This window comes from Pseudoliparis swirei, chromosome 12 (assembly GCF_029220125.1).
Source record: "Pseudoliparis swirei isolate HS2019 ecotype Mariana Trench chromosome 12, NWPU_hadal_v1, whole genome shotgun sequence".
NCBI classification, from domain to species: Eukaryota; Metazoa; Chordata; class Actinopteri; order Perciformes; family Liparidae; genus Pseudoliparis; species Pseudoliparis swirei.
Window position 1 is genome coordinate 16,224,943 of NC_079399.1, and position 13,594 is coordinate 16,238,536.

At 42.1% G+C, this 13,594-nt stretch overlaps 3 protein-coding genes across 6 annotated transcripts in view; 1 reads left to right on the forward strand and 2 right to left on the reverse strand.

Moving 5' to 3' along the window:
- Window positions 1–314: 314 nt before the first annotated feature.
- LOC130203030 (gap junction Cx32.7 protein-like) lies at window positions 315–2,038 on the reverse strand. The gene is made up of 3 exons (XM_056428928.1): window positions 1,910–2,038; window positions 1,475–1,660; window positions 315–893 (listed from the first exon to the last, which is right to left on the reverse strand). Exons 1-3 carry the CDS (start codon window positions 2,036–2,038, stop codon window positions 315–317), a joined length of 894 nt encoding a protein of 297 aa, XP_056284903.1.
- A 2,635-nt stretch (window positions 2,039–4,673) lies between these two features.
- Window positions 4,674–8,076, reverse strand: hsdl1 (hydroxysteroid dehydrogenase like 1). Its single transcript, XM_056427607.1, has 5 exons — window positions 7,685–8,076; window positions 6,525–6,967; window positions 6,101–6,184; window positions 5,798–5,947; window positions 4,674–5,682 (listed from the first exon to the last, which is right to left on the reverse strand). Exons 1-5 carry the CDS (start codon window positions 7,902–7,904, stop codon window positions 5,560–5,562), a joined length of 1,020 nt encoding a protein of 339 aa, XP_056283582.1. The 5' UTR covers window positions 7,905–8,076; the 3' UTR covers window positions 4,674–5,559.
- Window positions 8,077–8,903: 827 nt separating this feature from the next.
- tbc1d32 (TBC1 domain family, member 32) overlaps window positions 8,904–13,594 on the forward strand; it is a 76,652-nt gene continuing 71,961 nt past the window's right edge. For all 4 annotated transcript variants that reach the window (XR_008833317.1, XM_056427593.1, XM_056427595.1 and 1 more), the window contains exons 1-6: window positions 8,904–8,970; window positions 10,721–10,890; window positions 11,019–11,183; window positions 11,850–12,012; window positions 12,412–12,483; window positions 13,389–13,508. Coding sequence is in view for 3 of the 4 variants with exons in the window: in XM_056427593.1 (XP_056283568.1) it covers window positions 10,736–10,890; window positions 11,019–11,183; window positions 11,850–12,012; window positions 12,412–12,483; window positions 13,389–13,508 (675 nt within the window). In the remaining variant the exon portion in view is untranslated. The remainder of the gene's footprint in view (window positions 8,971–10,720; window positions 10,891–11,018; window positions 11,184–11,849; window positions 12,013–12,411; window positions 12,484–13,388; window positions 13,509–13,594) is intronic.

Genomic DNA, 13,594 nt, shown 5'->3' on the forward strand with positions numbered 1-13,594 from the left:
AAAAGACTTATCCAGACAGGCATGCATATATATATATATATATATATATATAGAGGTTTACTAAATCAACATTGTCTAAAATTATTCCCAAAAAATTCCAAAGAAATGTCAGTGTAAGAGATTAAAAACAAACAAACATGTATTTGTATTATGTCACAGTAGCTTTAGGCAACAAGTAGCGTGTGACTAGCACTGTTTACAGAAGCTGCCGACTCTCCCTCACTCTTTCTTAGCTTCCTGCACACAAACATCCTTTTTCTCTTTGCCGCCCGAAGCCAGAGCACAGAAACACAGAAACACCAGACCCCCCCCCTTCAGATGCGGACCTCCCCTCCCGTGCCGTTGCTCTCCGGCACGGCGTCCTCGTCCGCCCCCAACTTCCGCCCCTGGAGCTCCAGCTCCAGGTTGACACAGTTCTGGAGCATCTCGTCGCGGCAGTGAAACGCTTTAGTTTCCGAGTGCGGCGGCGTCACCGGCGTCACGGTGTAGCCCTGCCTCCTCGCCATGCACTCCTTCGTCGCTTTCACGCACAGGTAGAGCAGCTCCGCCACGCTGAGGAGGAGGGAGACGAGCGCCGACACCAGCATGAACCAGATGATGACCGACTTCTCCGTCGGCCGGGACAGGAAGCAGTCCACCTTGTGGGGGCACGGGAAGCTCTCGCAGACATAGCGAGTCTGGAGGGTGAAGCCGTACAGGAAGTACTGACCCGCGATGAACAGAACCTCCAGGACTATCTTGGCCACGAGATGGAGGGCGTAACTGCAGAGGAGACTGCCGCGGATGCTGATCTTGCCGGTGCTCTTGGTGTACTTGGGGACTTCGAAGGCCCTTCGGAGGAACAGACTGCCCTGGTCGCCCAACTCGGCCCGCTTCTTGATTCTCTCCTTCATCTCGGGTTGGAAGAACACGGATAAAAAGAGTTAGATAAGGTTGAGGTATTGGAAAAAAGACTTGCAGATGCATTGGAAACAATGGAGAAAGATGAAACATGGATGCCATCGTTGAGTATGACCTTTGGGAAATTGATGACATTGCCAAATAAATTATTAAAACACTAATGGCGAGTCGTGCCATCTCCCCCTTGAAGCGTTTGCAGTTTAAAACAAAAGTATTGATACTTTTTTCTGCTTGGATCCCCTCTGATAATTGACCCATCAACTTTTCCTGACTACCAACAGACACTAAGTGAGTTTGGGGCTCTGAAAATATAGATTTGGTTTAGGTATCGCTTTAAAGCTGTATTAATAAAATATCGGCCCCTCGCAGGCAGACAAAGTGGAAACATCTGCCAGAGGGGTTCGATGAGAGCAGCTCACTTAGACAGTAACTATGTGAGCTTAGATAGTCGCATATTTAGTTGATAATCCTCAGTGGCACAACACTTCTACGCCGCTGGCTTCTGCCACCGCAGGTGTGTCAAACCGCATTCGCCAGTCTCTCCGGTCCCACTACGCCCAGTGCAGCGACACACCTTCTTCTCGAGGTGGAGCACGTGGAGCACGTGACCCAGGTAGAGCAACTTTGGAGTCGCCACGGCGATAATCTGAAAGACCCAAAAGCGAACGTGAGAGATGGGGAAGGCGACGTCGTAGCAGACGATCTCGCAGCCGGGCTGCAGGGTGTTGCACACAAAGTCGGACTGCTCGTCGCCCCACACCTAGAGGAAGACGAGAGAAATGAGATGACGTAAGTGCGACCGCACACTGGAGGGAGTTTAACTTAAGTCGGGACCGAGTGCACTGCCCTTTACCTCGGAACGATCAGACAAAATAAAGTGCTACGTTGCATTTCTGGCTTTTTAGCTGGGAGGAGGGAGCTGTTTGAAGACACCCACCAGTCCCGACATTGTGGCTACTGCTGTGAAGTCTGTTTTGAAATTGTGGAGGGGGGGGGGGGGGGACCAGACCTTGTCGGCGCTGGTGCGCAGGACCAGGATGCGGAAGACGAACAGCACGGTGAGCCAGACCTTGCCGATCACCGTGGAGTGACTCTGCACTTTATCCAGCAGGCGGCCCAGCACATCCCATTCGCCCATTTCAGTCACCGGCTGTCTTGCGGGTAGGAGGTGAAGAGGATCCGCGGCCGGCCGACAGAGGGGCTCCGAAGATGTACTCGCAACCCTTTGGGAAGCAGACGCACGATTACGGCTCGGCCAGAAGAGAACGGTTCGGCGTCCCGGTTCCCAATTGAGAAGCACGCCGAGTTGTTTTCAGTTTTACAGAAATGTGCTTCTGAAATCATCCGAGGCGTGAAGGTCCGGACGGGGCCAGACTTTTGTCCTTTCTCGCAGGCTTGACAGACGCCACGGCTGCTGACTCTGACTTATCGGCTGCAGCAGGACCTTCACCTTGGTTATCGCCGACCGGCGCAAATCTTAAATCAAACAATGTGAGCTCAACCTCTCTTCATGCAGATTCACCAGCCTGAGGAGATAAGGCTGGTGCAAGTGTTACATTTATTGGAGTTTCATTCACATCATTAATTATTATATTCAGAATTTGACCTTCTATGGTTCTTTAATGAAGCCTGTTTTGCCTTATGTTGCATTTATTTAATCAAAGTACTTGTATCGCGTCGCCTCACATCCTTACACGATCAAACGCAAGACTGTTTGGTCGCTATTGGATGTGTTCTTCTGCCAAGAATCACATTTGTTGAACTACGTATGCACGTTTAGCTTTTATCAAATTGCGCACCGTATAAATATTGTATAGTTTTACAGTAGTGTTGTAAAACACCAACATGATCCAAAATTAAATCCATCCAACTTTGAAATTATTTTCAGTCCATGCACAGGACAATATATTAGATTTTTTACTTTTGACAACGTCAAATCAGAATAGATTTGTAAAAAAGAAAGAATCAACTTACCAGTCAAGCAAACCGACGGAGGAAACGGGTGGAGGAAGAGAGCGAGTTCTCGGGAGGACAGAAAGAGTGGAAGAAGCAGTTCTTTCATGGTTCCTTGGCACCTTATCTGGAAGGACACCATCCTAACCACAACAACAATCCTACAGCACTAACACTGAATTTGAGTGGCTGGTAAAAACCTTGTTTTGTCCCGTCGCTTGTATCGCTTGTATCCATTCGGCTTCACACCTGAATAAATAAGTGGGGAGACAAATGCAGATGTTTCGAGGTTTGACGAGAATGCAAGCGTCGTGATTCAGTTTGTGGGCCCTCGACAGTCCCTGCAGATCTCCACCCTGTACCGTGTGGAAGAATGGCAGTTTTTGTCCACTCGGCAAACGTTTCCACATGGAGAAGCATCACAGGAGCCGTTCTGAAAGAGACTTTCCACACAGTAAAAAAGCGTCTTGCTGTGGGACGCTCCTGAAGCTCAGGGGTTAAAATGTCCCCGCTAAACAGGTTGCTAAAAAACGTCTGTTTGATAACACAAGGTGAATTTAATAACCGTTAATATTGTAAGACTACCTCTTTAGATGAAGTTTGCCATGTTGCCATGGAACTGTAGATGCTCAAGTTGACCTTGATCATGGAAATGCTTATAACCATAAAGTCGGTTCTTCCCGTTCATTTAACCCTCCTGATACCTTTCGGGTCAATTTGACCCCATTCAATGTTTAATGTCGGTGTTCTTTGGGGTCAATTTGACCCCAGGCTGTTTTTCACTGTCAAACATAAGAAATATCAACTTTTTTATATATTTAAAGGGCTATTTAGGTAGTCAACAAACAAACATAAAGTACCTCACACTTAAACTTGGGAAACAATATCAATTCTAATAATTTTCTGGAGGTTTTAATTGCTGGGGTCAAATTGACCCAGAGGGTAAAATATGTTAGTAAATGTGAAGGTAACAGGAGGGTTAAACATGTTCTGCAAGTGTTCTTACATTGTTTACCTCACAAAGACCTTTTCCATTTCCCGCTTCACCAATCTGTCTGTATAAGTAAGTCATTATATACTATGCTAATAACTGTTGCGGATTACCATCTGCAATGGATACTCAATCTTATAATCTTGTTCCTCGTAAATTTAGCTTTAAATCTTTACATTGTTATTTCTGTATCTCTACCACTAGTTAGAATATCATTGCATTGCCATTTATGATGGTATTTTGGACTTATTCATTGTTTTACACTGCTTCTTTACAGCAGGTGTTACTTTATTTGTTGACTATTATGATCTTTATAGCACTTAAGGAAACATTGTTTGTATAAAAAAGAGCGATATAAAAATTTATTATGACGCCTGTCACCATATTTCCTTTATTTCATATGTTTTTCAGCATTTTCTGACCAAAAACCACAAAAAAAGCCTTCTCAACTTCACCATTTAATAAATGCCTCCGAAAAAATATTCTAGTATTGTGTTTAAACCCTCCCAAAACAGTCCATGTTGTGCAGCACGAGGGTTTACGGGCACACTGCACCTCACGTGTGTGTGTGTGTGTGTGTGTGTGTGTCCTGGCAGATCTGAAGGGTCGCAGGATAAACTCTGGCAGTCGACACGATGTCTGGTAACGTCAATGATTTAGACCACGCTGATGTTTTTCGAGAGAAAATCCAACGTTTGTGGCCTTGAACATACAGGTCAACATGTCATATAGATGAAACACCTCGCAGTCAGATAACCGGACTGAACTTCAACGAGAAGACACGTTGGCACACTTACATTCAGTGAAACAAAAGACAGGACTGTATGGGAACGGAGAAAAGAGTTTTATTGTTCTAATTAGGTGCAATGACGACACGTATCATAATTAATTCAACATTGTATACGTTGTATTGTATGCGTTAGCAACCTCTCTGCACGATATCGGAATCTCGTCATACGCCTTTAATATAAATACTTATCTTGAAACACACACACACACACACAGGTTGTATCTGAACTCAGAGCCTTCGATCCTACCAAGAAGCCAAATAAGTAATAACAAATAATTTAGTTAACACGTTTCTTACCTTTAGATTCGGTTATATTGCGTAATGCAGCTTTTCTTACAAAAAGTACATTTTGTCAACTTGTTCCACATTATGAAATACATCTGTCTCTTTAAATAAACAATGAGTATGATGTGACCCTGAAACTAATGTATAGACTCCGAGAAAAATAATCCCCCTCACTCATTAATTATGACCCACTGGTGTTTTTTAAATACATAGAAAAATATAATAGTTTCATATTTACCTGGCCTTTATGGTCCATGTTGGTTTGAAATATTTTGTTATCCAACAGTTTAAAGTGTTGAAACTACATGGAGGCTGATGTTTAAGTCCAAGCACCAAACAAAATGAAGTCAGTTATGTTGATTATATTGTTGTTTACAATCCAAACTCAAACCCGGTTTCCAGCCTCATGTCTGGCCTTCACTAAGATATGTAGAGACCATTTAAGATGCCACAGATTTGTCAGAGCATACACGAATACAGGATTAATAAATGAATATTGATTCACTATTTCAGGCAAACTCCACTGCAGCTTTCCTTGAAATTGACATCAAATAAATAAATAAAAATATCCTAACTACCGACCTCCACGGAGCCTGAAGGTGTAACACATTTAACCCGAATGGCTTAAGAAACTAAAACTCTACATGACTCCAGTAACAGTCTCTGGGTGAAGTCTTTCGTGAGGAGAGGTGAGCTCAGAACCGACGAGCATCCGCGAGCCGAGAACCCAAATCCACTCTGGAATAAGTGTCATCAGTCCATACTGGGAAGAAACACAAGAGAAAGAGATCAGCATCCACCAATGCGCTGCATCTTTTAGATCCTGTCCTCACAAAAGGTTACACATGAGAAACAATCGTGACTTATTGAGTGCCCACCTGCAGTGTGTGAGGCCAGTAGCCGGTGGTCCGATTAGAGACCCCCAGGGTAGACACGGCGTGGCGGGCGTACACCTCCGGCTTCGGTACAAACAAGCCCGGCCTCGATGACGGCGTCGATGAGAATGGTTGCCGCTTACTCGAGGCGATCTGGTCACACGTACACACACGCGGTACGTCACTCACCAATGATGTCATGACTTGTACGATAATAAAAACACATATTTTGGTCGGCAAGGATCATTTATATGTGGGTTCAGTCGACGGCCACACCGGTTCGTGGTTACATAAGGCGTCTTCTACCTGGAAAGGAGTCAGGCTTTGGACAAAGATCCCGTTGCCGCTGTACTCGAGGTGAAGAGCTCTGGAGAAATGATCCATGTAGCCCTGAAATGGAAAGAGGATCATTGTCGGGACAGAAATATGTGTAGTGATAATAATAATGTGTATAATTACTGGGTGGGCAGAAGACAAATAAACAACGGAAATAAACAACAGCCAGGGGTGCAGTTTGCTTTGCTCGTGTCACCCACAGTACCCTCAAAGTTTAGCTGGACTTAACTTTAGGAATAAAAAGTTTTCTCTGCTTAGAAATACCAGCATCAATAGGCATTTTCGGGAATATTTATTTACAAATGGCCTTTTATATCCTATGAAAAATCGCACTCTGTGAAAAAGATCTCTACTGGATCTGCGAGAGGCAGATCTCGTCGGTGTTGGGTCTCACGGTGGCGGCAGTGAGGGTCACTCTTCCAGGCAGCGGTCTGGCGCAAGCCCCCGATGAGATGTTGACCACAGCGCCTCGGCTGCGCTCCAGCATGCCCGGCAGCACCAACCGGGTCATCAGAGTGGCGACCGCGACGTTCCTATTCACCAAATCCAACAGGCTCTGCTCGGGTATTTCCATCAGGCTCTGAGGGGAAGCCCCGGACTCCACACAGTTCACCAGGAAGCCGATATCTTTGCCCTTCATGGCTTCTTTGATGGGGTTGCCGGCGGCCTGGTTCAGAGAGAAGTCAGCCGGGACTACGAGAGTTTCCACTCCGTAGCTTTGGGAGAGGGTAGCAGCCGTGTCTCTGACAGAGGCGAGGTCCTGAGAGACAAAGATAATGCTGACTCCATGCCTGGCCAGCTCCTCTACATAGGCTTTGGCTACAGGCTCTGCTGCACCTGACGGGACAGAGAACAACAGGTATCAATGAAAGTCATGGAAGGAATAAGGATATAGTAAAGATAACTACTGCACAGAGTAACAGCACTAGGACCTCGACACCTGAGACAAAGTGTATTCTTGTTACCAAAATAATAAGATGACTAATCGATTGCCAATACATTAAACACATTTTGTTTCTATTCATGGGGGGGAACTGCCAAACATTTGCTGGTTCCAGCTTCTCAATTGTAAAATAAATATCCTTTTTGTCACTGTTTTACATAATGGAATCTGAATATTTTAAGATTATGGACTGCTGGTTGAAAAAAACCCAATGCAATTTGCAAATGTCCCTCCCCAGGCATTTGTAAAATTGTATAGATCAAATGAATAACTGATTTATATATATGTATATATATGTGAGATGTGATAGCCACATCTCATTGTAAGGTGTTATATTTAGTTTAACAATCTGCCAATTATGGTCTTGCTTTATTTTATCTAGGAAGTGTAAGTAAACAGTAAGAAGAAGTGTAGTGTCTCAAAGTCGAGGACGACATGTTCAGATTATGAAAGGCAAATCTCAAAATGATAAGTATAAAACCAGCAGTGTCAAATCTAAGAGGCTAAATATTTGGCCTTCTTTACTTGATAGATGAATTAAAATAACAGCTACAGCACCTACGACACGATGCACTCTCGTTGCTCGATCCGATTACTTGCTGCGTTCTTACCATAAACCACAGCCCAGTCTCCAAATCTTTGCGTGAGCTTCTTACTCGGGATAAGTCTTGGCAGGAAGTGCACCCGGACCAACTTGCAGCAGCCGCCCAGCAGGATCACTGCCCTCCTGGCCGCGTACAAAGCACCGACCAAGGCCAGCGTTTCAATGTAAGGATTGCACGATCGAGAAATTTCTCCATAAAGAAGCTGAAAGCTGTCAACCGCCGCCATCGTCGACTCTAGTGATGCTGATGCGAGCTGCCTTAAAAACGTATTCCACCGAATTGGGGGAACCAAACGTGTCGCCGTTCCTACAATTTAGGATAAGGATTAAGGGTAGCAGATCCGACAAAACGCGTGAGCACGCAGAGACGTTGACTGTGCGGCACCCGGTAGACGCAGCAAAACATTGAGTCACGTGACTGCGTGTTTCTCTGGTGCTGCATTCGAGACCACGCGAGAAACCCCGATTTAGAAGCATTCAAACCGGTTGTGGTTGATTTTTTTTTGCGACAATTTCTGGATAACAGACACTAATATTGAAACTCTCCTTGAAAATACTTCATAAGGTTTACACGGTTGCATAATTTCTTTAAAAAGGTTACAATTCGAAGTGAACCTCCGTCTGTTGACATTTCTGTTTTTTTATGTGGATAAGTTACCTCTCTACTTCTAAAATTATTAATATGATCGTCATTCTTCTGGTTAAATTGTATTTTTTTACAAACAACGAGCCATTCCTTGTTTGGTTTACACATTATTTCAAATTATTATTCTCATCACCTTCACAAATTGACTCTAGTCGAGTATAGCCTAGTGAGGAAGATTTGTGGGGAAGTATATTGTTTCTTATTATTATTTGATGTACATCCTTGTTATATTTACGTTCTTGTATATGCCTAGTCATAAAGAAATGGCTGTTTATTTATATATTTCCATCTATAATTGTATATAAACATATATATGCCCATGTATAATTTTATATAAATCCCCATGTGTGTATATTTATATATATGTATGTATAATTTACAGTAAGTTAGTATACATGTGATATGTATGTCCTGCTAGATCTTTAATGCTCTTTATTGTTTCGAAAAATACAAATTTTCCGATTATGTTTATCTTACTCGTGAAACACATATTTCCGACGCTCAAAAAGGCAGCGTGCAGTTTCTTTGGACATCCCACAATGCACCGCAGTTTACACCACTGGACGTTTCCATAGAGACCCATAACCTGGTTGCAAGTGCTCCCAACATGCTACCTGGATAAAACCTTTTACAAGTCCAACACAGAGGTGACCGCTTTAAAATATACCGCACGCGACGTCTTTCCTTTTGGACGGCTGTCTCGTGCCGCGCGGTCGTCGTTGGTTTCAGTTGCATCGGGCTAGCTAGTGTTACAGTCAACACCAAGCTAACCAGATAGAAACAATTCACTGGTTTAGGCTCTAAATTAAAAACAATAACACATCAAATCGTCAGGTTGGGTGTAACACAAATACCAATATGTGTCTTTCTGTTATATATTCATTTGTACATTTGAGAGGAAACTGCTGTGTAAACCGTTAGTCTGCAGATGGGTTATTGTCACGACTAAGGTGAGTTCGCTGACATCACACCTGTTAGATGAGCGTTTCACTTCCCTGCGCTGAGCGAGGAGGTATTTAGGTCTTATACTTTAGGAAACAATGTCAATATGAGAGTGTAGAAATACTTTGTTTCAAGAAGGTCCATGCACATGAAAATGCATGAATAACAATTTAACATTACATTAACGGGGACACGACATATACAGGACTGTCTCAGAAAATTAGAATATTGTGATGAAGTTCTTTATTTTCTGTAATGCAATTAAAAAAACAAATGTCATGCATTCTGGATTCATTACAAATCAACTGAAATATTGCAAGCCTTTTATTCTTTTAATATTGCTGATTATGGCTTACAGCTTAAGAAAACTCAAATATCCTATTTCTAAATATTAGAATATCATGAAAAAGTATACTAGTAGGGTATTAAACAAATCACTTGAATCGTCTAATTAACTCGAAACACCTGGAAACACATTTTCAAATGTTTGATTTTGTTTTGCTGTTATAAATCTTTTTTTTAACTTGGTCTGAGGAAATATTCAAATTTTATGAGATAAGATTTTAGAGTTTTCTTAAGCTGTAAGCCATAATCAGCAATATTAAAATAATAAAAGGCTTGCAATATTTCAGTTGATTTGTAATGAATCCAGAATGCATGACATTTTTGTTTTTTTAATTGCATTACAGAAAATAAAGAACTTTATCACAATATTCTAATTTTCTGAGACAGTCCTGTATAGACTGGAGCTTAAGCTTTTTAATCCTTCCATTTTTACTTGGTATATTCTCATGGCCAAAAACAAAACCAATAGTTTATACACAATACTAATCATACCTCAGTTTTATGTTTTTACTGCATTATTTTGTATTAAAATTTGCAGAATAAACTAACCGCTACACATTCTCAATTCCCTGTCACACACATTCCTTAAATTCACCCCTATGACAGATAGACATCCATTATTTATATTTGTCTTCACCTTTGTTGTTTAAAAAAACAACATGAGCCTGCTTTCTTCAAACAACCTCTGCATACAAGTATGGAGTTACAAATAGAGTGGGGGTTAGTTTGCAATAATCTGATATGTTTATTTTTCTAGCATGACAACTTGCAGATGGTGAAGGATAAAAGATGATAGAGATTCATTTTATTCAAAGAGTTATTCATGATAAACATGTATGTTTATTTATATTTTACATATTTCATTTAAATTGTTTAGATATGAAGATGTTTGTACATCTGTACTTGCTGTAACTTGACTGGTTTTACACCCAGCTCTCTTTTTCAAAATCTTTGTTTGAGGATGTAGTTTTATTTTCCACCGATAAAACAAATGAACGATTTACACATTTTTGCATTTTTCTTCACATTGGTTTGCTAATTCATGGCTGCCCCTCGCTACCACACATTTGAATCCGAGAATCTCTCTCGCTCTATTCTGTCCCACGTTAGGGACCAGCAGTCGAGATGTCGCAGTTGTCAGCTGAAGATGAAGCCGAGTTGCAATCCCTGCTCAAGCAGCTTCTGAGAAGCATCAACGACAGGATCACTGGTGCTCCGTCAACCGAGTGTGCCGAAGAGATCCTCTTCCACCTGGAGGAGACTGACAAGAACTTCCACAAGTAAGTCCACCAGACTCGGATAGTATAACATTTACTTCAATGGACTTGTTCAAACGCTGTTTCTGTTCAAATTGAACGCACAGTTTATATATCCAGAAGGTCTGACTCCGTCGTTGCTCTCCTTTCAGTTACGAGTTTGTCAAGTATCTCCGTCAGTATGTGGAGAGTTCATTGGGGACTGTGGTGGAGGAGGAGACCAAGAACTTCACCAGAGGAGATGGACAACATGCTGTCGGCTCAGGTCACGACACCCTGATCCATGCCGTCACCCAAAGGACCCGGGACTCAGCTGAGTGAGTGTACTTCTGGCTCCTCGGTGGTCTCCAGACGTTTAGGATTAATCTATTGTGGAGTCAGAAAGAGAGAGAGAGTATTTTTTGATTAGAAGTGCTTTTGACATAGTCTCAGCTGTGGTCCGAATCTTGTTGGTATCTACAAAATGTCAGTATGTTTCTTGCTTTTCCCCCCAAATTGTAATACTGAAATGATGCTATGTTATCATTACTAACAGTTGCCTATCTATGTTTGGAGGGCATAACAAAACATTTCTTATCCCTCCTGTTACCTTTCGGGTCAATTTGACCCCATTCAATGTTTAATGTCGGTGTTCTTTGGGGTCAATTTGACCCCAGGCTGTTTTTCACTGTGTCAAACATATAAGAAATATCAACTTTTTTATATATTTAAAGGGCTATTTAGGTAGTCAACAAACAAACATAAAATACCTCACACTTAAACTTGGGAAACAATATTAATTCTAATAATTTTCTGGAGGTTTTAATTGCTGGGGTCAAATTGACCTCGAGGGTAAAATATGTTGGTAAATGTAAAGGTAACAGGAGGGTTAAATATCTGAATCATACACCTCAAACTATCGCGTAGCAGGTGCAATAGAGCAGCTTTTATGGAATGAGTTTACTCTACTAATCATACACTGATTGACACACGCTTTATGCTAGGTACCAGCAGATGACGCAGACCTTGAAAAACACCATGATCACGGTGGTGGAGTCTTTAATCAACAAATTTGAGGAAGACCAGATGAGAAAGGAAGAGATGAACAGTCAGTCCAACAGCCAGAACACTGACAACTGCTCTGACAGCGACTCCTCCTTCAATCAGGTGAGAGATGCAGCATCCAGGCACCCTGTATATTTTATTACATTGTTTTATATATATATATTGCCATGATATATTCTTACACATTTATATATATATATATTATTAATACTTTCTTTTTTTTGTGTGGATATTGTATTTTATATTCATTCTTATTTTTTTTTTTTCTGCTGTCTGTGTCTCGAGGGGCAATACATAGTTACATTTGATTTATTTATTGCATTTTTCTATATTTCTGTAAATTACTTGCATACATTGTCAAGATGGTATCTCAATTTCTGGATGACATTTGTCACAATTGGTGTCCTCTGGGAGTTTGTTCTTATGTAGACTGGCGACTGAGAGCCTTTAGTTTTCGATGGTTTATCATACTTTGTGTTTCATCTCCGTTGCCCTCTGTAGAGTTATGCGTTCATCAGACAAGAGCAGCTGCAAGCTTTGGCTGAACAACTGGACTCCAGCAGGCCCAAAGAGGTAGAAGTCTCACTTACACATACATCATAATGTAGGCTCCTAAACAAAACATTTATAAAACTAGCACGGGCACTCGGTAGAGCGCATACCTTCACATATCACAAGATTGGGCATTGAATTATGAACATTTTGGCATTAGTTGCATGCCAATTGGATAGAAATTGACCGCGCTCTGGTAAAAAGAAGATTTTGACCTTTTCATGACCTTGACCTCGACCTTTGACCAGATCGATCCAGAAATCTAATCAAATGGTCCCCGGATAATAACCAATCATCCCACCAAATGTCATGCGCTTCAAGAAGATTTTGACCTTTTCATGACCTTGACCTTTGACCCGATCGATCCCAAAATCTAATCAAATGGTCCCCGGATAATAACCAATCATCCCACCAAATTTCATGCGATTCGGTTTAATACTTTTTTAGTTATGCGAGGAACACGCATACAAATAAATAAATACACGGCGATCAAAACATAACCTTCCGCATTTTCAATGCGAAGGTAATGATCACTTGGGTTGAACATGTTATTGTTTAGTAGACATTGGCGTAATAATCCGGCTGAATTTGCCATTTTGTTTCACTTCATTCAGTCAGCCTTTTGGGAAGGCATCAGTAGCGAAGTATCCGTTTGCCAAAGTCATTCTCCATTCACAGATCAATGAGATAGGTTATGAAGTAGTGACATAGCGGTTATGACTAGGTAGCCAGCTAGCTTTGAAAGAAGACGGCGTCCCCTTTCTTCACCCTGCTGATAAAGTGGTTGATCGTGTCGCTAACTGTTGTAAATGGCCCTCAATGGGGAAACCAGACCTGTCCGCTCAAAGGGTTCACGATTCACACGGTCTGTAAATCAGCGCTTCTTAATGTGAATTGTCCAGGTGAAGTGACATCACTGTGCGTAGGTGCGGTGGGAGGCTCTTCAGGCTCTCTGCTCCGCCAATCCGTCTGATGTGCTGAGCTGTGAGAGCTGGAGCAGCCTGCGCAGGAATCTCTCTGCAGCTCTGACTGACCCCGACCTCAGCGTGAGTCCTGAGCCACCTAATCTACACATCGGCAATGAATAATCCACAAATGAATCGATAATAATCATGTCGTTTTTTAATAAACA